Source organism: Pipistrellus hanaki (assembly GCF_964339955.1).
Source record: "Pipistrellus hanaki genome assembly, chromosome: 12".
NCBI classification, from domain to species: Eukaryota; Metazoa; Chordata; class Mammalia; order Chiroptera; family Vespertilionidae; genus Pipistrellus; species Pipistrellus hanaki.
In genome coordinates, this window is record NC_140514.1 from 14,022,262 (window position 1) to 14,045,489 (window position 23,228).

Here is a 23,228-nt window from a genome sequence, read left to right on the forward strand (position 1 = left end):
CGCAGTCTGCTCCGTGTGTGCTTCCGTGTCTCTGGATCCATTGGGTGAGACAGCTCATGTTGTTCAGTAGATTCCACACCTGAGTGAGGTCACGTGATGCTTGTCTTTCTCTGGCTTAGCCTCGTGTTCTCCGAGCCTTACTTTACGGGCCATCATTGCATTCCATTGTGGGCCACCTCCAGTCTGCTTGGAAACGGGCAGGCTAGAGGGAGGGAGTGAGTGAGTGAGTGAGTGAGTGAATGAGTGAGTGAGTGAGTGAGTGAGTGAGTGAATGAGTGAGTGAGTGAGTGAGTGAGTGAGTGAGGGAGTGAGTGAGTGAGTGAGTGAGGGAGTGAGTGAGTGAGTGAATGAGTGAGTGAGTGAATGAGTGAGTGAGTGAGTGAATGAGTGAGTGAGTGAGTGAGTGAGTGAATGAGTGAGTGAGTGAGTGAGTGAGTGAGTGAGGGAGTGAGTGAGTGAGTGAGTGAGTGAGGGAGTGAGTGAGTGAGTGAGTGAGTGAGGGAGTGAGTGAGTGAGTGAATGAGTGAGTGAGTGAATGAGTGAGTGAGTGAGTGAATGAGTGAGTGAGTGAGTGAGTGAGTGAGTGAATGAGTGAGTGAGTGAATGAGTGAGTGAGTGAGTGAGTGAGTGAATGAGTGAGTGAGTGAGTGAGTGAGTGAGTGAATGAGTGAGTGAGTGAGTGAGTGAGTGAGTGAATGAGTGAGTGAGTGAGTGAGTGAGTGAATGAGTGAGTGAGTGAGTGAGTGAGTGAGTGAATGAGTGAGTGAGTGAGTGAGTGAGTGAGTGAATGGATGGATGTAGCCTTTCCTCAGTATGGGCCAGGCCTGCTCTAAGCACTTCCCAGGGTCGGCTTACTTCAGCCTCCCACAACCTTACGAGACGCCATTACTAGCACCTCCATCTCACAGCCCCGGGACGGGAGTGGAGTGAGAGTAGCCAGGCCGGCTGCTGGCTCCAGCATCCTCCTCCTCCTGGCCCGATGCTGCCTCTGAGGACGGGAGAGGGAGAGGCCGGCCAACACTGAGGAGGAAGGGTGAGAGAGCTGATGCCAAGGCGCTGGGGCCCCCTTCCCTCCCCGCTCCTCCACCCCAGATGTCGACAGCGCTCCCAGACGCCGATCGAGGTTCTGTCCCGGCGTGTCCTCTCTGGCCGCCTTCTGCTCATTGGGAGACCATGGGACTCAGGGTCTGGAGGCCTCTCAGGGCAGACAGGTGGTGGCTCCTCTTTCTGACTGAGCCTGGCCTCAGGGAGCCTCGGGACGGGAGAGGGCAGGGTGAGGGCTCCAAGCACTGGCAGTTCTCGGGGCTCGAAGCGGGCACGGACCTCAAGCCCCAATTACCCTGTCCTCCCCGAGAACAGCTGAGGCAGAACCTGGTTCAGAGCTGGGAAGAAGCTGAGACCCCATCTGCCCTGACCTTTCATCTTACAGACATTTTACTCCCCCTGACGGCCCTGGCTGGCCCCGGCCCTTTCCCTGCCCACCGCTCTCTTTCCTTAAAGCCCCAGCCATCGGGCAAAGGGGTTGCGGGCAAGAGAGACCCCAGAGAGTCTGGCGCCATCGGGGTCTCCACCTGGTCCCGTCGGGCTTTCTGAGTGCTGGCCATGAGTCAGACATGCATCACCGTGGCACCAGCTCGGTGGCCTATGACCTTTGGGGTCACGCCGCTGCATGACTCATCCTCACACCCAGGTGCGGAGCGGGCCTGGGAGAGGGAGAGGTCAGGTCTTTCTGGACCCGGGACTCCTGGGCTCCCATCCACCCCCCTGCCCCTCGTCCCCGCCTGCCCTCTGCTCGCAGCTGGCGGCATCTTGGAAAGGGTCCCATGGGCACTTCCTGTTAGACTGGCAGCTGTGCCGGGAGGGCAAGCCTCTGAGGCAGGACCCTGGCTTCCTGCTCCTCACGGCCGGCCGCCAGCGCGTGGTGTGGCCGCGACAAATCCCTGCCTCCCCCACGCGGGGCGAGGTCTGTGCTGGTGTCTGCGCATTCCTCTCAGAGGTGCTGCGCCCCTGGGGGACTGAGTCTGCAGAGGAAAAGAGTGAGAAGGCTGGGCCTCAGCCAGACAGCTGGAGAGGAGGGCGGGCCAAGCTCCCCTCCACACGCGGCCTCTGTCCCCTCGCTGAGACGCGGTCCCTGAGGCTCTCAGGACGGCTCAGAGCTGGGCTTGTGGCCCTGCCGTGAGGGAGCAGGCCCAGGGCCCAGCCTGGGGCAGGTGGGTGCACATGCCAGTCTCGGCCAAGGAATCGGGGATCTCCCCCTTCCCCGTGGGCAGCACACCTACCTCACACTCACACAGGAGGCCCAGACACGCTGAGGGCTTCCTCTCCCAGCCCCCCTGCCCACCCATTCAGCCCTGCAGTGGGGGTGTGAGGGTCCTGAGAAGAGTGAGGCCTCTCCTGGTCTCCCCGGACAGCTCTGTCCCCCTCAGCTGCCCAGGGCCCCCACCCTGCCACCGCCCAGGCCTATGCTGTGAAGCCACTTTCTCCAGAGAAACAGCAGGCAAGGAACGACATTGGAGAACAGGTCCACTATGGGATTCTCTCCCGTGAGGCGGGACGCTGGGTGAGGAACCTGCTCACGTCGGGGCTGGGGCTGGCACCTGGGGGCCTCCCACCCAGGCCTCGGGCGGCGGACACCCAGCCTGTCCTGTCGGGAAAGCAGCGAGTGGGTTTGAGGCTGAGGCACAGGCTGAGGACCCTGCCCACCCCCAGCGCCCAGCTCAGGGCCTGCTGAGAGCTAGCAGGATGCACATAAAGGGTACCTGTCGTCAGTATCAGTTTAGTTACCGGCTCACGGGCCGCCACAGTGATCACACCCCCGGCACCTCCGGAGCCAAGGTCGGGACCTTGGGAGGCACCAGTGTAGAGGCCGGCCTAGCAGGAGCTCCGCCCTCTTCCCCCTTCCCCTCTCCTGCCGGCCTCTGACGTCCGTGCTCTCTGGGGGCCTCTCCTCTCCTGTGGTTCCAGGTTGGAAAACCTCCCGGCCTCCCCAGCCTCCTCTGCCCAGAACGCCCCAGGCTCCTGCCTCTCCATGCACGCCAGTGGCTGTTGCTGAAAAGCAAACACCATGGGGACACCCAGCCTCGTGGTTTCAGGCCGTGTGGTTTACCTCATGACGTCACTTTCCTCCCTTCCTTCCTCCAGATCAGCAGAGGCCCCCGGCTCCAGCTGGTCCCGGGAAGGCACCGCACCGACCGCTCGGCCGGGACAGGGGTGGGGGCCGGCGGGGGGCGGCCCGGCCCGGCCCCGCCCGGCGGGCTGACCCGGGATGGCCTGCGGGGGTCTCTGTCTCCGAGGACGGAGACAGCAAGCGCAGCCTGGGCTCCCTAAGTGGAAGTGATCACAGGCCGGGCTGGGCCTCCTCTGGGCGTCCCTCCCTGTCCCCTCCCGGGCCCGGCCTCCTGGACGAGCACCGGGGCCTCCAGCCGCCTTCCACGCAGCCCAGGGAGCCCCCCTCAGGCCAGGGGTGTCCCCTCCCTCGCTCTCCTGCTCTCCTTTGCCGCCAGCCAGACAAGGGTGGGGTTTGCCAGGGATGGGGTGGGGACGGGGCGGCTAACATCTGCTGAACACCCACCTTGTCCCAGGTTCTACCATCATCTCGTTCCCTGTCCCAACGGCCCTTTGAAGTGGCCGATGTACAGAGTGCCTGGCAGACAAATGTCAGGCCCACGGCTCAGAGCTCCGGGCCTGCCCGAGGCCCCGCTCGCCATGGGCCGGGACGTGGACACAGTCAGCGCCCGGGAATGTTGGTGCCAAGGGCGGGGCCAAGGTGCTGCCTCTCTTCAGAGGCACAGAGGCGGTCAGGGCTCAGGGCGCTCGCCCCTTCCCTCCGAGCCGCTGGCCCATGGCCGGGGCCTCCTGAGGAGGAGCTCGGCCGCCAGGCAGGAGCCGGGCGGCAGCGGAACAGCCATCGGTGCAGACAGAGGGTCCGGGCCGGGAGCACAATGCCCAGCAGAACCCACTTCCTCCCACTGGACCCAACCCTGCACTTCCCCAGATAACGCGTGCCACACACACGGCTGGCGGGGCCCCTGTTAGAACACAGCCTGTGAAGTGGCCGTTATTCCCGTTTCACAGATGAGACCACTGAGCTCAGTCCCTTGCCCAAGGTCCCCAGGTGGGAGGTGGCAGCCTGGGATGTGAACCTGGGACCGCTGGGCTGTAGGTCCGGGGTCCTGGCCGCAGCTCGCCAGCAACCCAGGAAGAGGTGCTGAGTGTGCACGGGAGGGATCACAGGGAGGGGGGCAGGGGGCGGGGGGGGTGTGCCAGGCTTAGCTGGGCAGGTGTGAGGGCAGCAAAGAGCCCTGGGACAGAGCCAGGCTGGGAAGGAAGTGCTGCTGCAGGGAAAATGAGTGCTGCTGTCAGCCCCACCCTGGTTCAGGCCCGGGCTCCTCCCAGCAGGCTGTGTCCTCCAGGTCAAAGGCCAGTCCAGGCGGGAGCTCCTCCTCCTCCTCCTCTTCTTCCTCCTCCTTCTCCTCCTCCTCTCGGCATCGCCCTCCCGACCCCCTCCCTGAGGTCCAGAGGCCTCCCCGGGCAGCTGTGAGAGAAAGCAGTCCGGGGGGAAGGCTGACAGCTCGGAGAGGCGGTCTGTGGGCTGAGCGGAGATCTGGAGACGGAGGCTGAGGGAGCTGATAGCACCGTGTGGGTGGTCTCCGGTCTCCGGGAGCCTGGGAGGGAGCCGGGCAGGGCAGCTCTGCCTGTGGCCTGGGCTCCTGGAGCTCAGCTAAAACAGGAGTGGTGGCCACGCCATAGGCTGGGCTGGCTGCAGGCCCCCAGACCCTGCCACTGCCCCCAAGGCCATTGCTAGACACCGGGAGCCACTCCTCGTCGGCCCCAGCCACCAGCCTGCCTGCTCTGCTGGGGCTCCCAGAGCGGGGCAGAGAGACCCTCCTGCCCCCTGGGCACCCCCTCTGTGCCCCGTGCCCTCGGCCACCCTCTTCTCCGGTCACCCGTCCTCTGCTCCTTTATCAGGAGGAGTTGGGCCTTAGGTAAGCGGCTCTTCGGGGCCCGGAGAGGAGGCAGCAGGCCCCTGGGCTGGGCGGCGGGTCCAAGGGCGACTGGAGGTGGAGAAGGGGAGGATCAAAGGCAGCGAGCCCGGAGCCAGAGCTGTCTGTGCCGGCTCTCCGGCTCACGCTCCTGGCAGGAGGCCCGGGCTGGGAGCTGGCCGCACAGGCAGCTTCGTGACTGAGGCGCTGCCCCCTGGGCCCTGCTCCGCGTGGGAGGGGCCTGGGAAAGTCAGGGCGCGGGGCCTCCGGCCGTGGGGCCAGCCAGGCGGTGGGTGGCGGCTGCGGAGGCATGGAAAGCCGTTTTCTGCAGGAAGCATCTGGGTGGAGGTCGGAGGAACGACACGAATGCGTTTCCAATTACCCGGACTCGGGCTGGCAGCTGGGCCCAGGAGAGGTCTGCCTCCTTCAGCCCCGACGCTCCCGCTCTCCCTCCTGCCCCGAGGGAACTGGGACAGCTGGGGCGGCATTTTCCCATCCTGCCCTGCCATCAGGGGCGCAGCCCTTGACCCTGGAACCCAGGAAGAGCAAGGCCTGCAGGGCACAGTTGCTATCCCCACAGGGTTATGCCCGCACCTCAGCAGGACCACCGCTCAAGAGCTGCCCTCAGAGCCCGTGCCAGGCAGCCCCCAGCCCAGGCTCAGCTCTCGGCCGCAGAGCCCCTCCCCCGTGCTGGGAGCTGGAGGCTGGGCCTTGTCCGTGGCCTCATCAGCCTCCCCACAGTCGGGCTGAGGGTCCATTTGCTGACCTCCTGTCCCCGCCTGCTGTGTGGCCTGGCAGACTGGGGTGGAGTGGGCAACTCAGGGACTGGCAGGGCAGGAGGGTGACCCGGAGTCCAGGCGGGAACTCCGGGGCCAGGGGGGTGAGCAGTGACAGGCCTGGGAGGGGGCAGAGAGGGTGGGGCCGTGGGTGGGTGTGAGAGAGATCTGGGAGGGAGGCTAGACAGGACCAGAAACTGGTTGGGTGTGGCAGGTCCAGAGAGTGGGAATTTGGGGTGCCGTGTGCTCTCCTCCCGACTCCAGAGGGCCCCCACCCGTCCAGTCCCTGTGTGGGGAGCGAGGTCGGTCTGCTCGGCATGATCGCTCTGGGTCAGTGATGGAGAAACGCAGACCTGCCACTAACACCATGGAAACCCCTCCCTCCATTCCCCCTCCCCCGCCCCCACCACTCCACACACACACACACACACACACACACACACACAGGAGAGACAGGAGAGCCATGGCCCCGGTTGGCCTGCCCCTCAGTCTCCTCAGGAAAAGGTTAGCCCTGTGCCAGGGGCCGGCCCACAGGGGGCAGTGACAGGCTCTGCCCCGGGGCACAGACGTGGAACTTGCTCAGGGCACGTCCCTGTGGCCACTGCCAGGAGAGGAGTCCTCCAGTCCAGCCGGGGTCCGGGAAGACGGGAAGTCCCCTCCTGCCTCCAGCTCCCCAGGACCAACCTGCGGGGCTGGGAGGCCCTGTACTGGGCTGTGGCTCCCTCGGGCCCCTGGTCGCCGTGCACTGCCCTCTGGGTGCGCCTGGTGGAGCCCGCAGACATGCTCCCTGCCCTGAAACACCCCTTCTCCCTCCCTGCAGGGCCTGCACATCACCCCCTCTGGGCAGCCCTCCCTGACCAGCCTGGGGACACGCCTGTGCCCCCAGCACGACCCCCTGGCCCTGTTGTGGACGACCATCCGATATGTTGGGGGCTTTCTGCAGGGCGGGGCTGGGTCTGGCGTCGGCCAGCCTTCGCTCCGGGACGTCCTGTCTGTTGGCTGTATGACTCTGGGTGCAAACAGAGGAGTGAATTCGTGGGAGGAGTCAGTGGAGGGACAGAGAAAATGACTGGGAACCTTGGGGATAGAAACCAACTAAAACCGGATGGAACCAGTGAAGTGCTGGGGATGTCTCCTGCCCCTTCCCATCAGCCCAGGCCCGTCCTGCCCAGTGCCTGTGCCGGGGGCCTGTCTGAACCCCAGGGCAGCGGGAGCAGGCCGGGAGCAGGCCTGGGGACTGCGGCCACGCCCAGGCCCCACTCCTGCTGCTGGGGTCTGTTTGCACAGGGTCATCTGGTTTCAATCCAGTGAAATCTGAAAGCTTTCCATGGGAACATCTTCTCTTTCAAATGCCTCCGGATGGGCTGGACAAAGCAGCCAGGACGGCTGTCAGCTCCCGGCGGCTGGCTGCTGGGGCCGTGCCCCCTGCCCTCCCCGCCCGGCCCACCATCAGGGCTGCGACCCAGACCTCATGGATGGTATGTGATGCTGGGAGAGACATTATATTCCCTTTCTGAAAGGCAATCGCAAACTCGTGCTGGCCAAAGGTTTCCGATAAGAAGGTATGGGTCTGCGATAACCCGCATGGAGTGCAGGCCTGGTGACAGCGGGAGCCGGCAGGGCGGGGGCTCCGGGCCCCGGGCCCAGCTCCACCTCGGATTGCTGGATGACCCGAGTGAGTCCCCTGGTCCTCCTGGGTCCCGGCTCCTCATCTATACAGCGGAGGGTGAGGAGCAGGAAGCCAGACTGTCCGGGTTCAAATCCAGACACCACCCCTCTAGTTAGTTAACTCCATGACTTTGGCCCAAGTTCTTGAACCTCTCGGGCTTCAACTTCTTCCTCTATAAAATGGAAGTTGATTTGTTAAAATTGCAGTTGGCCACTCCATACCTGCAGGTTTCACATCTGTGGAGTCAACCAACAGCAAAATAAATAAATAAATAAGTAAATAAATAAATAAATAAATAATCTTAGAATGTTCCCTAAAACAAAACTTGAGTGTGCCCTGTTCTGAGCCTTACGATGAATCCATGCAAATAAAGAGATGTACAGGCACACCCAGCTGCAGCCCATATGCAAATATGGATTATATGCAAATACTATGACATTTACATAAGGGCTATGAGCTGCAGATTTGGGTATCTGCTGGGTTCCTAGAATATGGCACAGTCCCCTTGGGGCACAACTGTGTGTGACGCAGTGCCCGTGAAGGGCCAGCAGAGGGTCTGGGCTACCGCCGGGCCTGTACCAAGTGCTGGTTATCACACATCCGTAGCTTCTTATCCGGCACCTTTGGCCACAGTGTTGCAGTTTGTTATTGCTGGTTTTTTTTTTAGGAAGGGGATGTTACCCATATCCCGATATCGCTTATAACCCAGCGAGGTCTGGGCCGCGTCCGCGGTCGAACGCAGGAGCGTTTCTTCATTAACGCCCGTGCCTCCCCCCCCCCCCCCCCCCCCCCCCCCCCGGTGGGAAACGAAGGCTGGAGGCAGCTTCCCGTTTGGTGACGCCAGGTGCTGCTGCCAAATAAATGATTAGAACACTTTGGATTTTCAGGGCTTTGGGGAGTTTGGGGGACTTCACGCTGAAATGTTTTCCGTTGCTCTGGGCTGGTGTGGGCAGAAGGCAAGGCAAGCGGACTGCGGAGCCGGAGGCTGGCGTCGCCTGGCGTGGGGTGGTGTCCCCGCAGGCGGGTGTCCCGTGGACACCGGGCAGCTCGGTAGGAATTGGGATGAAGCCCCCTCCCCGCAGGCTTGGCCGGCAGACAGCAACCTCGTGCACAGAGGGCAGTGCTCCCTGGGGGCCAGCCCCACGCCAGCAGAGCCCAGCCTGACCGGTGGTCCGGCCGCCCACGGGCCCGCGTGGGACGGAGCACCCTCCTCCCATGGGGCCTCGCTCTGAAGACCGCCTGGGTCCGAAGGGTCACGAATAACAGGCTGTCCCCGGGTGGCGCTCTGGAAGGAGCCCCTCAGGCCAGGCCATCATCCACGGCCCCCTCCCCCCCGCCCCCCCCCCCCCCCCCAAGGCTGACTTCTAACCCATCTCCCTCCGCCCTCGCTCGGCCCCTGGGACCACGGGCCCAGGCGCAGGCCGTGCGGGGCGAGGAGAGGAGCTCTCTTCATCTCAGAATCCAAGTGGGAGCTCCAGGCTGGTGTCCCCACAGGGTCACCTCTCCCAAGACCCTCCTGCAGGCAGGCGGATGCCCCATGCCGGCGCGGGCATTTACACAGAGCGTTCGCCCTCATAGAGTTCCGGAGACTCTGATATGATGTTCACAGGAGTCTCTACCCTCCCGCACCCCATGTATATCTCAGTAAAACCAGGTTCAGAGGCAAAGAGACTTGCCCAAGGCCACAGGGCAGTGACTGACAGAGCCCAGCTTCCCACCCCCCTTTAATGTTCTCTGCACCCCCTCTCCACCACCCCCCCCCCCCCCCCCAGCCTCTGGGTCCACCGCCCCTCAGCTCGCCCTGCGCTGCTGTGGTGGTGCGGACAGACACCTGGCCGAAGGCAGGTCAGGGGAGAAGAGGGGTTCTCTGCCTGCCCCACTGCTGGCTTGGGGAACCCACACCCCCACCCCGGGACGGTGCCTCAGCTTCTAATAAAACACAGAGCCAACAAGACAAGAGCGGGGCGGGGGCAGGAGGTTCATGCTTACAACGCGTCTGAGGCCCCAGAAGGAAGGAGACACCGAGCACAAAGCTGCACTCCCAGCCTCGGGCCCTGGTCAGGTGGCCCTGAGCCTCTCCGTGCCTCGTGATGTCCACACTCACGGCCTCCTGGGAGGAAGGGGGTGGACTCGGGCACCACCAGGACTCCGGGGGATGGTTGTGCCCCCGGCCACGGGGTCTGGAAGGCGGAGGGAGCCACCTGTGCCGTGTATGTGGGGCTGGGACACGGCGCACGCACAGGGCACCGGCCCGGAGGGGAGCCGCCAGCCCCTGGGGTCACAGCCCACGTGGCTGAAGAGGGCGGACCAAACACGGAGTAAGGGCAGCCCAGGGGTGCTGGGTGGCCAGGGGCCAGGCTGGGAAGGGGCAGGGGCCCAAAGCAGCTGGCAGGGGCCCCAGCAGGCATGGACACACATGAGGAGACGGTGCCCAGGCCTGACCAGCCTCTGAAAGCAGAAGCCGGGTCTCAGCTCCTGGGGCGGGCAGGAGGAATGGAGTCATCGGCCGGAGCCAGCACGGCTGCCATGGCCCTTCCGGCCCTCCCAGCGCGGGGGGCTCCGGCTGCGGACACTTGCCCAGAAGGGGCAGGTGATGAAGTGAGGGGCCCGTGGTCGCTGCAGGGCCTGTGGGCCGATTCAGGAAGGTGCACCTGGCAGCCGTGGCCCAGGCTGGGGCAGCTCAGTGGAGGGGGCTGGGGCTGGGCCTTCCTCTCCCCTCCGTAGCCCACAGGGACGGTGCCTGCCCCCTCCTCACTGAGCGGGTGGGCCTGCCCCCAATGTGTCCTGCAGATCCAGGGCCTCCCAGCCTTCAGGAGGCCTCTGTGGTCATCCTCCCCACCTCACCCCATGAGCCACCCCCATGGCGATGGGCCACCCCGGGGCTGGGGGAGTGGGGGGGGCGAGAAAGCACTGAGCTCCCAGGTGAGAGGGGTGTAGCCTTGGGTCTGAGAACTGCCCCTTTACGCCTCAGTTTGCCCACTTGTGTTATTGGTGGACCAGTGGCCTTGGAGGCCCTTGGAGGCCCAGACCCTGGGTGACCATTGGACGGTGCCAGAAGGAGGCTGCCCACCGCCCTGGCTGAGGCCCCTGAGCCTGCCTTTCCCACAGACTGAGGCCCAGGGAACCTCCTTCCCCACAGACTGTGGCCAGGAGAGGCCGAGGGGCCGAGGGAGTGGGGAGCAGGGCAAGGGCTCCCGGCTTCCCCGCACCCCAGCCTGCATCTCCTTGGTCCCAGGGAGATGCCTCAGAAGGGACGTGTGCTGGGGACACCGTGGCCCATCCAGAGTAGACAAGGACCCTGGGTTGTGTGGGTGTGCGCTCCCCTCCCTCCTGCCCCCCACAGCTCAGGCCCAGCCCCTCACACAGGCCCAGCCCAGCATCGCGAAGCTTCGGACTGCCTACCGAGTCCCAGCCCTGACGATGCCTGCTGTGAACGGTGTGGTCATTCTCTGGGGTCTCTTTAGCCTTATCGGTAAAACGGGGCTTACAGATTTGACCTTTTAGGGTCGTTGTGGGATACCAGATGTTATGGGCCAGAGTGTGGGCCCGGGGCTGGCACAGGCTGGAATGCCCAACAGATGGAATGGTCGAGCGCCATCGACCGCCACTGGGCCAGGCACCGCCCCCAACGGGCCCAGGCTCCCTCAGTCAGAGCCCCCGGCAGGAGGTGCCCTCCCCGTTACATGTGCTGATCACCCATTTCCAGAGCCCCTCGTACCTTTGCCACGGACGCTCCCTCGTCCAGACATCCTGGGAGTGTGGTTGCTTCTCTATGTGGGCCCCGGGGGAGGCCAGGTCCGAGGCCTCTGGAGGGGGTTTCCCAGCGCCGGGCACAGAGCCTGGCACACAGTGGGCATTCTAGAAGAGAGTGGGGGTGCCCATCACTGCGGCTGCCACTATGGCCTCCACAGGGCAGGCAGCTCGGGCCCTGAGCAAGCCAGGCCGGCGTCCCAGGCTGGCCAGGTGGGCCTGGGCTCGTCAATCACCAACAATAGTAACAGCTCCCACCCCTGCTCCTCATTACACCCATTATCTTGCCCCTAAGGCATACTACCAACCTGTGAGGTGTGGGCCACTATCATCCCATTTTATAGTCGGAGAAACTGAGGTTTAGAGAGGTGACAGGCAGCCTGTGACCGGCTTAGAGAGGGTTTTCATTTCTTTGGCTCCAGACCTGGGCTCAGACCCCCACTGCCTCCTGCCTTCCTCCAGCCCGGGGCCTGGGTCAGGCTGAGCCCTCTGTGCCTGGGGCAAGACTGATCCAAACTGGTCACTTAGCAAAGTGAGCAGACAAAGGCACCCCCACCTTTCTCCAAGCCAACCCCACGGTCTCTGAGCCCCTCCCACCTCCACGCCCACAGCTGTCTGCACAGACCCAGGTCTCAGGCCTGCCCCACGTCAACTCTCCCGAGGCTTCCCTGCCCTGGGGCCTTCAGGCTCCCGCCCTGCTCCCTGCTCCCTGGTGCATTCTCTGGGGGGAGGGGGGGTGGCGGGGGATGACGGTGGTGGTCCTGTGGCCTCCACACCACCCCTTCTGCTCGCTCCTGCTCTGCCCACTGGTCTCCAGCTTGAGGAAGTGTCTTCAAGTGCTTTCTCCTTCTAGTGCAGGGGTCCTCAAACTTTTTAAAGTGGGGGCCAGATCACGGTCCCTCAGAGAGCTGGAGGGCCGGACTATATGAACTACTAATTCCTACTGTAACACCTCGGCTGCGCTCACTGCCCAAAAAACCTGGCGGGCCGGATCAGACTCCTCTGCGGGCCGCATGTGGCCCGCGGGCCGTAGTTTGAAGACCCCTGTTCTAGTGCCTTCTTCTGCCCAGGGCCCCTGCCCGCCCACCTCACGCTGTGGTTCCTTCAGAAGTTGCCGGCCTCGGGCCTCAGCCACCGCACTGGTGAGCCGTCCTATCCTCCCTCGTCCTGCGCTCCCCTCAGGCTCCCCATTTCCTCCTGCGGCAGCGAGGCTTGTAAGCCTCCGTTTTCACTTCTCCTCCCGCCCCACCCGCAGCTCAGCCTGGAAGTGCAACACCCTCTCCCTGGGTCACTAAGAGGCGGAGGGGACGGCCCGGGGAAGGTGGGGCGCCCACCTCAGTGCTTCCTCCGCGCCCGGCAGGATGTCCCAGCACATCCCCCCGGGCCCCCTGCTCCTCAGCCCGAGGCGGGACCTGCCTGCCCACACGCTCATTTTCCCGTTGTTGGCTCAGTGGCCAACTTGGACCAGTCTTGCCCCAGTGCCATTCCTAAGTCGGGTATAAGGAATTATTTAGGGGATGTATCTGCCATGGGGAAAGTCAAGAAGTAATTCAAATGGCCAAACAGAGAAGTGTGTGTGGACAACGAGGGGACAGGAGGTGCTATTCCAAAGACCGGCCTGATGGCCAGCACGATGGGCTGGTGTCGGTGACACCTGCTAGGAGGATGGGTGTGTGGGGGGGGGGTGGGGGGAGGGGGAGGGAGGGGTTCTGTTCCCTGTTCCTTTCCTAGTGGGAAAAGACACCACTGCGAGCAGGTTTGATGGGAGTGACGTGGAAGGCCGGGCAACTAGTGCTGGCTGCGACATCTGTCCAGGTGCCCACCTTCCAGGTCCCGCCCACCTGGGCTGGCCCGGGACCCCAGAAACAGCGTTCAGGCAGCACCCACTTCGGGTCCTGCTCAGCCCCCCCGCTCCCCCGTCTGCCCCCCTCAGGTCCTCTAGGGCTGAGTGAGAGGAGAGGTGGCCCCCTAGGGCATACCTGCTCCCTGTTCTCCCCTCCTCCTGGCAGGTGGGTGCCAGGGCAGCTCCAGGGGCGGGCTGGGCTGGGTGCGCAGGCAGGATGGGTGTCAGCACCCGTTTCCTTTGCAGTTCACGGTATTTTCACTGCGTCCTCAGGGCACCTCCCCCCCAACCCCTCGGCCCTGCCCTGGCTGCAGGGACTCAGGCTAAGTGGTGCAGTGGCAATCGGCCTGGGTGGCTGTGACATTTCACGGTTCCCAGAGCATCCCCCAGCTGATCTGCTTTATTCTCACAACCGGGCCACACGGGGCCTGGGAGTGGAGGAGGAGGGGACCCCGCCTGGTCACCCTCCCTGGTTAAAAGCTCCCCGTTTTTCTTCTCCACTCTTACCTTCTCACGCTGGGCACCTGACTACGCATCTGCTCCCTGCTCTCTCCCCTGACGGGAATGGAGGCTCTATGAGGGCAGGGCCTGCTATGTCTTATTCGCTGCTTTATGCCCAGTGTCGAGAGCAGTGCCTGGCACCGAGGAGATGCTCAATAAATAGTGGGGTCCGTGAGAACTGGGCCTCACGTGCTCCTCCGCCCAGGGCGAGCCCATCAGGAAGCCATACCTACAATGAGGCAAAGGCTGGAACACGGTGGGACCAGGCGGCTGGCTCCGTGCCCAGCTGGCCCCTCCCCAGGAAGCCCCGCCCACCTCCCGGGCCTCCTCCGTTAGCCAGGGGTGTGCCCACCTCCCCTCCCTGCTCCTGCGGGGGGAAAGGCTGTCATCTGGGGAAAGGCTGACACCCCCAGGGCCAGGAACAGAGGGGCGCTCCCCAGGTGTCTGTCAAATGCATGAATGGGATCCAATCTCTGCTGCTCCCGGGAAGCAGCCCCCACCCCCCCAGCACATAGAAAATGATCAATAAACACGCACAGAATGAATGAGGGCCTGCCTGGCTCCGAGCTCTTTTCTCTGCTTTACGTCTGTTCTAACCTGTCGGAGCCCCGACTCCTGGGCTCACCCGTGTCCTGCTGACCCGAGGCCCCTCTCCGTCAAGGCCTCTGGCCACCGGTCCCTGGGTGTGGGCACGCCTCAGGTTTCCGGATGGTTTTCTCCTGCCCTGGGAACCTGCTTGTGTGGAGACCAGGGCAGCTCTTGCTGAGCGAGGGGAGAGGGTGCCCGAGGGCTCTGGTCTCGGCAGCTGCAGAGGTCCGGCTGCTGTTCCCTGGCTTCTCCAGGCTGTGGGCCCAGCGGGGCAGACCGGGCTTCCCAACTGGAGTCTGGGAGGCAGTCAGGGCCCAGAGCCACCAGGCGAGCGTGTCAGGAGGGCTGATGCTTGCTGCGTGTTTACCGGGAGAAGGCCCCGGCTAACAGAGCATTCTAGTTTGGGCTGAAGACTTGCCACCCAGTGAGGTAACTTCCAGTCTTCGGCGCTCACTAGCAAGCAAGCGTGCATCGCTGGTTAGAGGGGAGAGATCAATGCTTCCTCACACACCCAGGTCAACAACCAAACTTCTGAAACAGGGGCACCGAGCGCCGAGGGAATGAGGAGGTGGGGACTCCGGGCCACGCCGTTCTGCACAGGCTCACAGAGGGACTGGGGGGGGGGGGGGGGTTTCACGTTGTAAGAGGACTGGCGTCTGCATGATGACAAGGCAGGGGCAGGGGCAAAAGAGAGGGTTTTGTTCAGTTGAAGCTGAAGGGCAGGAACGTGAAAGGTGAGGGAGGAATAAAAGGGGGCGAGGGGCAGGCTGTGCCAAACGCAAGGCTGTAACATGGCAGAGCCTCTCGAGGGCTGACTGTGTGCTGACTGTAGCCGAGTACGTGTCAGCGCTGCTCTAGGCGTTTCGCAGGTCCCAGCTGCCCCCGCCCTCCGGCAGCAGAGGGGAGGCAGAGGTGCCATCTCTCAGAGGAGGAAACAGGACAAGTGACTTGACCAAGTTCACGGCTCTAGTAAGTGGTGGAGGCAGGGTTTGACTCGGGCGGGCTGGCTCCGGAACCCACGGGCCTCAGCTTCCACAACAAGCTGACCCAGGGGCGAGGCTTCACTTAGGTCTGCGAAGGGGTTGCCCCCTGGGGCCAAATGCTGGACGAAAGATGGGGGGTGGGGGGGTGGGAACCGGGCCTGGGTGGCTGGGCAACAGCAGGTGAGGCAGAGGAGGTGCCCTGAGGGCAGCCAGGGTGTCGCTGCGGGTGGGAGAAGGCAGGGGAGACAGATGGCGGCAGCCAGCTCGGTGGTGCTACCCAGCAGCTCACGCAGGCCCAGAGCCCCAGGGCGGGGCTGGAGGAGGAGTCCTCCCCACCCCCGGGCCTGAGCAGGAATCCTGGGAGTGGGCACTGAGGCAGGACAGGCCATCCGTCACCTAGAGCCCGGGTGTGGGTTGTGTGTGAGTGTGGGTGTGGTGCACTCAGGAATGACCTTTGAGGAGTCACACCCCGTTACCACCCTCCCGGGGCACTCTGGCCATGGTAGGCTGACCCTTGCCCCAGCCCTCAGGTGCCCAGGCATGACACCGGCTCCCAGCTGGGCTAGGAAATGAGTCCAAGGTAGAAATCCGTCCACAACCTGCTTGAATCGATGCACCCAAATGACTCCTGACCCCTTAGGAGTTGTCGCCAGGGGAGGTGACACTCCTCCTGCGGGCAGTGTCTTCCTCAGGTGGCTTTTGGCCTACAGTCCTGACGCCTTCCTTCGGCCCCAGTGGCGGCCTGTCCCAGTTCTCCGAAGACCAAGAAGGCGATGGGTGCAAAGGACTGGGCACAGGGCCTGGTACGCATGGTGCTGGAGGGCAGCCGTCACTCACACCCACCCTCCACCTCATTCCCAGAGGCACCTGGCGCTCTCCTGCTTCCACTCGGCGCACCTGTCCAAACAGCCAAAGGTCGGCGGGAGCGGGGAGCTCCGTGTGGAGGCACAAGTGTGATCCTGGAGTTGAAAGGGACGGATTTTTCCGGGTGGTTTCCAAACTGTCTTGGAGGGCATGCTCCGAACGGGGTCTCTGGAGTGAGGAGACCCCTGGGAAGGGGTCGGGGGATGTTTGGGGGGACGAGTGTCTGTCACATGCCGTGGGGCTGGTCCCCAGTGGTGCAGAGGCAGCTGGCCTGCGGCAGGGAGGGTCACGCTGGCCGTTCCTGGGTCGCTATGGGGCTACTTTTATTGCCATGATTGGTCATGGTTTCTCATGACCCCAAGCATGACCTCTCAGGCTTGTGAAGAGTGGTTCTTCCAGAGGAATCCGAGAGGAGTGAGGGCGCCCATGTGGGAACCCGGAGGAAAGCATGAGTTCAGTTAGGAAACAAGCCTCGGAGCTATTTCAGATTGAACCTGGAATCCGTTCCTGGGCCTGCCGTTTTTATTAAAACCTTAGTCTTTTTTCTTTCATAATTGCAATTATGTTCTTCTTGTTTTCCTCAGATAATGGGCTGTTATTTCAACCAAGAGTGATTTGGACTTTAACCGGAGAACACGACACAAGCTTTGAAGTCAGACCTTTTCCAACTATGGGCTGGTCCTGGCTCCACCACCCGAAAAGCAGTCGCCTTTATACGTATTTGCATAGCCATATAGCAGACTATCTGCATACACCCGGGCCGCTTCAAAGCTGGTCCTAGTGGGGGCAGGTGACACACGAAGCCCCTGCGCTGCGGTCTGGCCTTGAGCCCAGCACACACACCTGGGCCTGCCTCCTGCTGACACCTGGTCTCAGCCAGCCCCAGCCATCGCAAGCCCCTCTCCTCCCATGGAGACCAACACAACGAGGTGGAAGTCCTGTACGCAGGACACGCTCCAGAACCGCCTCTTTGCCTGGGAAGCAGGATAAGGCGAGGGCAAGAAACAGAGGACCTGGCTCCACTTTGTGTAACAGAGGTGGGAAGCGGGGAAGGAGGGGAGGAGGGGAAGAGGGAGAGAGAGGAGGGAAGGCAGAATAGATGAAGGATTAAGTCAATACCCACTTCCAGTCCTTGGGTAAGTTTTCTAACCTCCTTATCTCAGGTTCTTTATTTATAAAAGGGGGATGATAACACTCACCCTCACCCTGGCGGGGGCACATTCAAGAATCAGCCGATGAATGCATAAATAAGTGCAACAACAAACTGATGTTTCTTCTTCTCTCCCTCTTCCCCTTCCTCTAAAATAATAATAAGTAGACACCTGCCCTTATTCAGTTGTTTTTGAGGATAAACAAGACAACCCATGGACAGCAGCTAGTGTGGAATGCCCTTCCTTCGTAGCTTAATGAGAGCAGCTATCACCACCACCACCCGCCCACCTCTCTTTCCGTTTGGCATCTGGTCTCCTCTCCCCACTTGTACTCTGCTGGCCCTGCACGTAAGCCCTATAGACGCCTAGACAACGCTGACGTGCCCTCTCTTGTTTTCACGTTAGAAAGCACCAGCGAGTTAATGATGATGCCGTTAATAGAATTCAGTGTCATCTTACCAAGCTAAGGATGGTGGGACCAGCCCGTCCCCAGGAACTGGGTCAGGATTGGGGCTATTCTATTTATAGCCCAGCAAGAGGCACACTGAATGTGACCCCAAAACAGTCTGTAGCCACCAGGAACTGAAACCGAGTCCGAAGCAAAAGTGACCCGGGCTGCTCGGGCTGTCCTGCCGTGGGAAAGCACGGGCTGGGTGAGCAAGCGGGTCAGTGGGTTGTTTGTTCTGAGCGTTAGAGCAGGCCAGTGTGTGTGTGTGAGGGGGAGGGGGGGGGCGCGGGGTGGTGCTGGGAACTCCCACAGATAGGTCTAATCTCCCATTCACTAACATCACGATGACTCATCATTTTGTCTTCCTAGTAATCCAGAAAGGGTCACTGGCAGGACTTTCTAACAGGGGCATTCTGACTTTTTCGATGAAGGCCAAAGTCAACATGAGAAAATCCTTTTTCTGGTCTGCAGTGACAGCCACTGTTGAGCCGGTGTTTCCGTGTGCGAGCCCCCTGCTTGGTGCATGTACTTTCCTTACACACATAAAGCAGCGCGATGGGTTCCCGTTTTATAGGCGAGGAAACAACACTCAGGTTGAGGAAAGACCCACACTGGACCCCTCTCACCGGCGAGGCCGCCTCCACGGCCCTCCCCGCGCTCCCCGCCTGCGTCTGGCGACCTCACACTCAGGGCCCCGGGCGGCCTGGTGGGAGTGTTTACCCTTTGGGAATTGCCAAACAGTACAAATCAGGGCGCCTCCTGTATAAACTGCCCGAGAACTGCTCGTTAAATATTTACCAGCCGCTGAATGGGCAGAGGCAGAGGCAGGATTCAAACAGAAGCTCTCTCCTCCTCACGTGCATCCTCTTCCCAGCTGCCCCGGCGGACGGCCTCTCATCAGCACAGCTGCCTGGAGGCGGGGGTCCCCAGGAAGCCAGCTGAGCGGCAGGGAGCAGGCTGACCGCCGGCCACCAGGGCTCCTGCCCCTCCTGCCCCGGCCCCAGGAGATGCCCTGGTCACTCGGGGTATTATTAGTAAACACCTTAGTCCTTTCCCCGGTCTGTGCTGAGCTGAAGGTTTGCTGAAATGACGAGGGCTGGGTAGGCTGGAGGCAGGATTTGGAAGGTAATAATAATGCGCTCCCCTATAGAGCACTTTTCATCCTCAAAGCACGTCGTAGTCATTTGCCAATTAGTCCTGGGTTGTGCCCTGTGTGCAATGCAATGCTCCATGACAGGCCGGACTAGAAAGAAGAGTTTAAACCGATACAGGTGACTGTCGCCCATTTACAAGCGCCGCAGCTTCTGTTGCCGGGGGTGGGGGTAAGAGATACAGTCGCACAAATGCTGGTTTTGAATCCCAGGCACTGGAAATGTGAAGTTGCTGTTGTCACCTTCTGCTGTTCGGTTCCCCAAACCCTCTCCCTGTGCTGAGGGGGCGGAAAGTCTTTTTAAAAATCATTGTATCCACACTCAGGCTTATACAGAGTACACCCTCGTTTGCTGGGAAAGATAAAATAAGCCTCGGCTTACTAGAGAGTCTGGACCTACGTGAAAAATGTCTGGATCGCCTGCCAGGAAGGAGCCCGGCTGAGTCTGACCTGGCAGTGGCCGGCTGGGGATCGTGGGTAACTCTCTCAGCCTCTCTGTCTCCGTTCTTCCCTGCTGCCTCACAGGCCTGCTGCGGAGCTGTGCTGAGGTGCAGCATGCGGCCGCCCTTCCGAGTGAGGCTGTGCGTGCTTGGCAGACGTGCCGGCATCATTAACGACTGGCCAGCCTGAGCTTCCGTGGACCCCCGAGGCTGGCAGGGGCAGGAGGGCCACGCCCAGATCACACTGCCCACTGCTGACTGCTGTGGCGACCGACTGGCTATTTGAAATACAAGGGACCAGGCTACCCACCTCCCCATCCCCTAGTTGCCTCTGCTAGAACTGGAGCTGGGAACCCCTCCTGGGTCCGAGGGAAGCCCCCACTCAGTCGGCTCTCGGCTCTGCAGGCAGCGAGCTCCTCCATGCCGGGAGGGCGGCCCGGCAATCCTAACTGTTAAGGAGCGGAGAGCATGGAGCTGGGCACACAGATGCGCTGTGCGGAGGGACAGTCAGCTGGCTGAGGGGTCATGACCCTGACTCAGCACATCGTCTGGGAGTGCTGTCAGATCCAGCGGCCCAGGCCTGGCGGGAGCTCCCATTCAGCACCCTGTGGGGTCCGGAGCAGGTCTCTGAGCTCCCGGGCGAGTCGAAAGAGCTGAGTCCCTGTGCAGCAGGGAGCAGGGACTTCCTCAAGGTCACCTGGCCAGCTAACGGCAGAGCTGGGGGTGGACCCTGGCCTATTCTGTCATGGGAATTCCCGAGGTTTCAGGGCCAGGGGCAAAGTGCGCGGTGAGGGACCGGAGCCGGGCAGCCGTCCAGGTGGCCGAGCCGGAGTCTGTCAGCTCTGCTCCGGCCTCCGAGAGAGAACATTCCTGGTGCCGAGAATCCAGGAGGGAGAGCCGTGTGCTGGGTCCGTGCAGGACTGCGCTGGGTCCGTGCAGGCTCCCAGGAAACGGGCTCCCAGGTGAAAGCATGTGCGGCCGCACAGGGGGCCGCTTCCCCTCCCCCTGGGGGCAGGTGGTTTAAGGAAGAGCTGGGGCAGCGGGCGGCGTTTGTCCCTCACCTCCGTGGCAGGTCCCGCTTTCTTCTGTGAGCGCCTTCGGCGGAAGAGTGCTCCACCGAGCTGCGAATCTTGAAAAGCTGCCAGGTGGCTGTTGCAGTCAGCTGGTGTGAGTGAGGGGAGCCGTGTGACGGAGTAGTGAGGCCTGGCTCCGGTTCCCAGCTCCCGGCTCTGCTGCTGCTCTGGGAGACTCCACCGCTCTGGGGCCTGTTCTCCGCTCTGTACCCTAGGGAGTCGCAGGGGGAGGGCCTGGGTGCAAGCAAGATGACTGCTGAGACCCTGTCTGGCTCCGATAAGCCACACACTTAGGACCAACGGTCCTTGGCTCTGCTCCTGGATGGTGCAGAGCTGCCAGGTCTGAGCCCGGGCCACAGACGTGCCTGGGATGTAAGTCTCACCATGCCGCAGGTGCCACAAGCACTCTCCCGTCAGCCGAGGGGAGAGTGAGGGGGACAGAGGGACGGACTCATCACACATTCAGCAAACTTTAACGACGGCCGTGTCCCAGTGCACACGGAGCTGTAGGGTGGGGAGGGGGTTGGTGCTGGGACCCAGCGTTCTGAGCTGCAGCCTGGGCCTGGCTGAGTGCATGGCTGAAACCATGCAGGCTGGTCAGTTTGGTCCGGGCAGCACCTTTCCAGTGCAGGACTGCCCCAGTGGGAAATGGTGGGAATGTAAACCACACACACACACACACACACACACACACACACACACGGAGGGTTTGATCTTAACCCTTACAAGAGGTCTTAGGGACAAAGAATAAGGGTGTGTGCATTTATGATGTCTTACTTTGAAAAATATCGCATCATAACTTTTGTGACTTTATTTCTCCCAGTCAGGACTACACTGCGGAAACAAAGGGAGGACCGGGGTGGGGGCTCCAGGTCACGGCAGCCAGCCCGGCCTGGGCGCCAGGCGGGCTCTCGAAGCTGCCGTGTGGGGTTGAAACGCTGCCGTGAAGACGGTCCAAGTGGCTTCCAGGAAGCAGCCTGTGTGCTGACACGCATGTGGACAGAGCAGTCTGGCTGGCCCCCACTCCAGACTGGTGTTTCCTAGAGCTTTCCATTGGCAAACGCTGCCTCCTGGAACTGAGGGACAAAGGTTCTGAAATAAGCCCTGGTGGGAGAGGGAGAGAAAGCGCGGTCAGCACAGACAGCTCGGGAAAGTGCAGCGCGGGCGTCCTCCTGACTCAGAACAGCTGCTCGCTATTGTTCAGGCATCTTGGGTTGGATTTCCCTTCCTGATGCAAAGCCTCTGGCTTCTGCCTAGGGAAGTGCATGCACTTCGCTATTGTTCTGTCTGCACGGATCCTTAAAGGGCCGTGCACAGACCTTCCCATGAGACATCAGTGCTCAGGTCTGTCTGCTGGTTCCCAGCCCAAAGGCAAGGCCTGTCCCAGCGACAAGCCAGCGACCTGACCACGCCAACCACCACCACTCCCGTCACGTGAAACATAAAGAGGGCTGCACTTTCCCCTCAGTTGGACCGCTGACCTCATGCAGACACAGAGGGTCTAATTAAAGGATTTCTAATCCCTGGCCTCCATTTATTTCCAACCAAATATGTAGCTTGTTCTCCTGGAAAGAAAGCCAGGCTGGGCATCAAGAGGACCCTCCCTCCCTCCCTGTCAGTCAAAGCCTCCTGCCAGGAGGGGCACACTTTCTGCCGTTTGCCTCTCTGGCATTGGGATTCAAATCTGCAGAAGCGGGCCCTACGGTGCACATCAGGACAGGGCACATGCTGGGCCCACCCTGTGCCGGGCACAGCACGGGTATCGGGGCTGTGAGATGGCACAGATATGGCACCTGCCACCTAGGAGGTCTCAATGCAGAGGAGAGAGACATATAGTAACACCCCCTCCCACCCCTACAGCTCCATGTGCACTGGTACACAGCCCATCCTGACCCCTAGGCTGTTGTTAGGTTTGCTGAATGTGTGATGAGACCATCCTTCTGTCCCACCTCTCTCCCAGACTTCCAGCCTGAGGCCTGCTGTTTCTCTGCCATTCAGCATGTTTGACCCCAAAGAAGTGCTCCCCACTCTTCATACTTGCAAGAGCTCAGGCCCATCTGTACTTCTGTTCCCGCCTCTCTCCAGGCCCTGGGGTGGACTCACCCTGCAGGTCCTCCCTCTACCTCCCAAATGTCCCCTCCTTCCTGACACCCTCTGGCTCTCGGTCTTGTTACCTTTCAACAGCGATTTCTCGCCTGACACAGGCCTACATCACCTTTGAGTCACCACCGACCAGGAATCTTCTCATCCCAAACTCGCAGCTGCACTCAGGGATTTCCACTCTGGCTCCACAAGACTCCAAAGGTCCCCTCGCCTCCAGTACACTTTTGGGATCCTGCCCCCTCTCCCCGCCCCCTTTGAGAATCTAAGAAAGCTAAGGGTCCTCTCCCAGCAAAGCTGCAGGGGTCTCCCCACTGCGATGTCTCGTGTAGCTGGGTGTGTCGGGCCCTGGGAAGCCCATCACGGTCCTGGGTGTGACTTCCGCCCTCCAATCCGGCCGCTGCTCTCCCCTAACACGGGGCATTTTCCTTCTCGGGGCCTTTTCCACGCTCAGGCCCTGCTCCCAGCAAGTCCTCCCCAGCCTCCGGCCGGTCCTCTCCCCGCACGTGGACACCATGCCTCTCCCAGGGCGTCAGTCACGCGCACGCATGTCTCCCCTGCTGGGCTGCCTGCCAGCCCTAGAAGGCCGAGAGCACGTCCCTTCCCGGTGACCCCACGCCCTGCCCACTGCGCACTCAGCAGGCCCTGGCGGCTGTCGTTAAGTGACTACTGAGGGCCGCCGGGTGCGAGCAGTTAAGGAGTGCCCGTTACGTGCTGTTTAAGAAGGTGAGAGATGGCACCCAGAAACACACGAATGCTAATACTCAGGAACTGAAGAAGAAAATGTCCTCTCAAACTTTAAATATGCCAACAATTAGTGAGAAAGAAAGACCAGCCCCTCCTTCATCCTCATCTTGCTAACACGGTCCAAACTGTCACCTTCTCTGAGATTTCAGACCCCAAGCGCTGA

General features: G+C 61.8%; 2 protein-coding genes and 1 long non-coding RNA gene across 5 annotated transcripts in view; 1 reads left to right on the forward strand and 2 right to left on the reverse strand.

The window, feature by feature from the left end:
- LOC311630791 (uncharacterized protein) lies at positions 1 to 21,213 on the reverse strand (the record flags this gene model as incomplete). Its single annotated transcript, XM_084900200.1, has 4 exons — positions 1 to 202; positions 11,146 to 11,285; positions 20,207 to 20,429; positions 20,996 to 21,213. 4 exons carry the CDS (start codon positions 21,211 to 21,213, stop codon positions 64 to 66), a joined length of 720 nt encoding a protein of 239 aa, XP_084756326.1. The 3' UTR covers positions 1 to 63.
- The window catches only part of LOC311630799, a 16,027-nt gene continuing 9,894 nt past the window's right edge, over positions 17,096 to 23,228 (forward strand). The window contains exon 1 of the long non-coding RNA XR_014796459.1: positions 17,096 to 17,760. This is a non-coding gene — a long non-coding RNA (uncharacterized lncRNA). The remainder of the gene's footprint in view (positions 17,761 to 23,228) is intronic.
- The window catches only part of BABAM2 (BRISC and BRCA1 A complex member 2), a 312,412-nt gene continuing 310,192 nt past the window's right edge, over positions 21,009 to 23,228 (reverse strand). For all 3 annotated transcript variants that reach the window (XM_084900182.1, XM_084900184.1, XM_084900183.1), the window contains one exon: positions 21,009 to 21,322. In XM_084900182.1, coding sequence (XP_084756308.1) covers positions 21,259 to 21,322 — 64 coding nt within the window. In that variant the 3' untranslated portion in view covers positions 21,009 to 21,258. The remainder of the gene's footprint in view (positions 21,323 to 23,228) is intronic.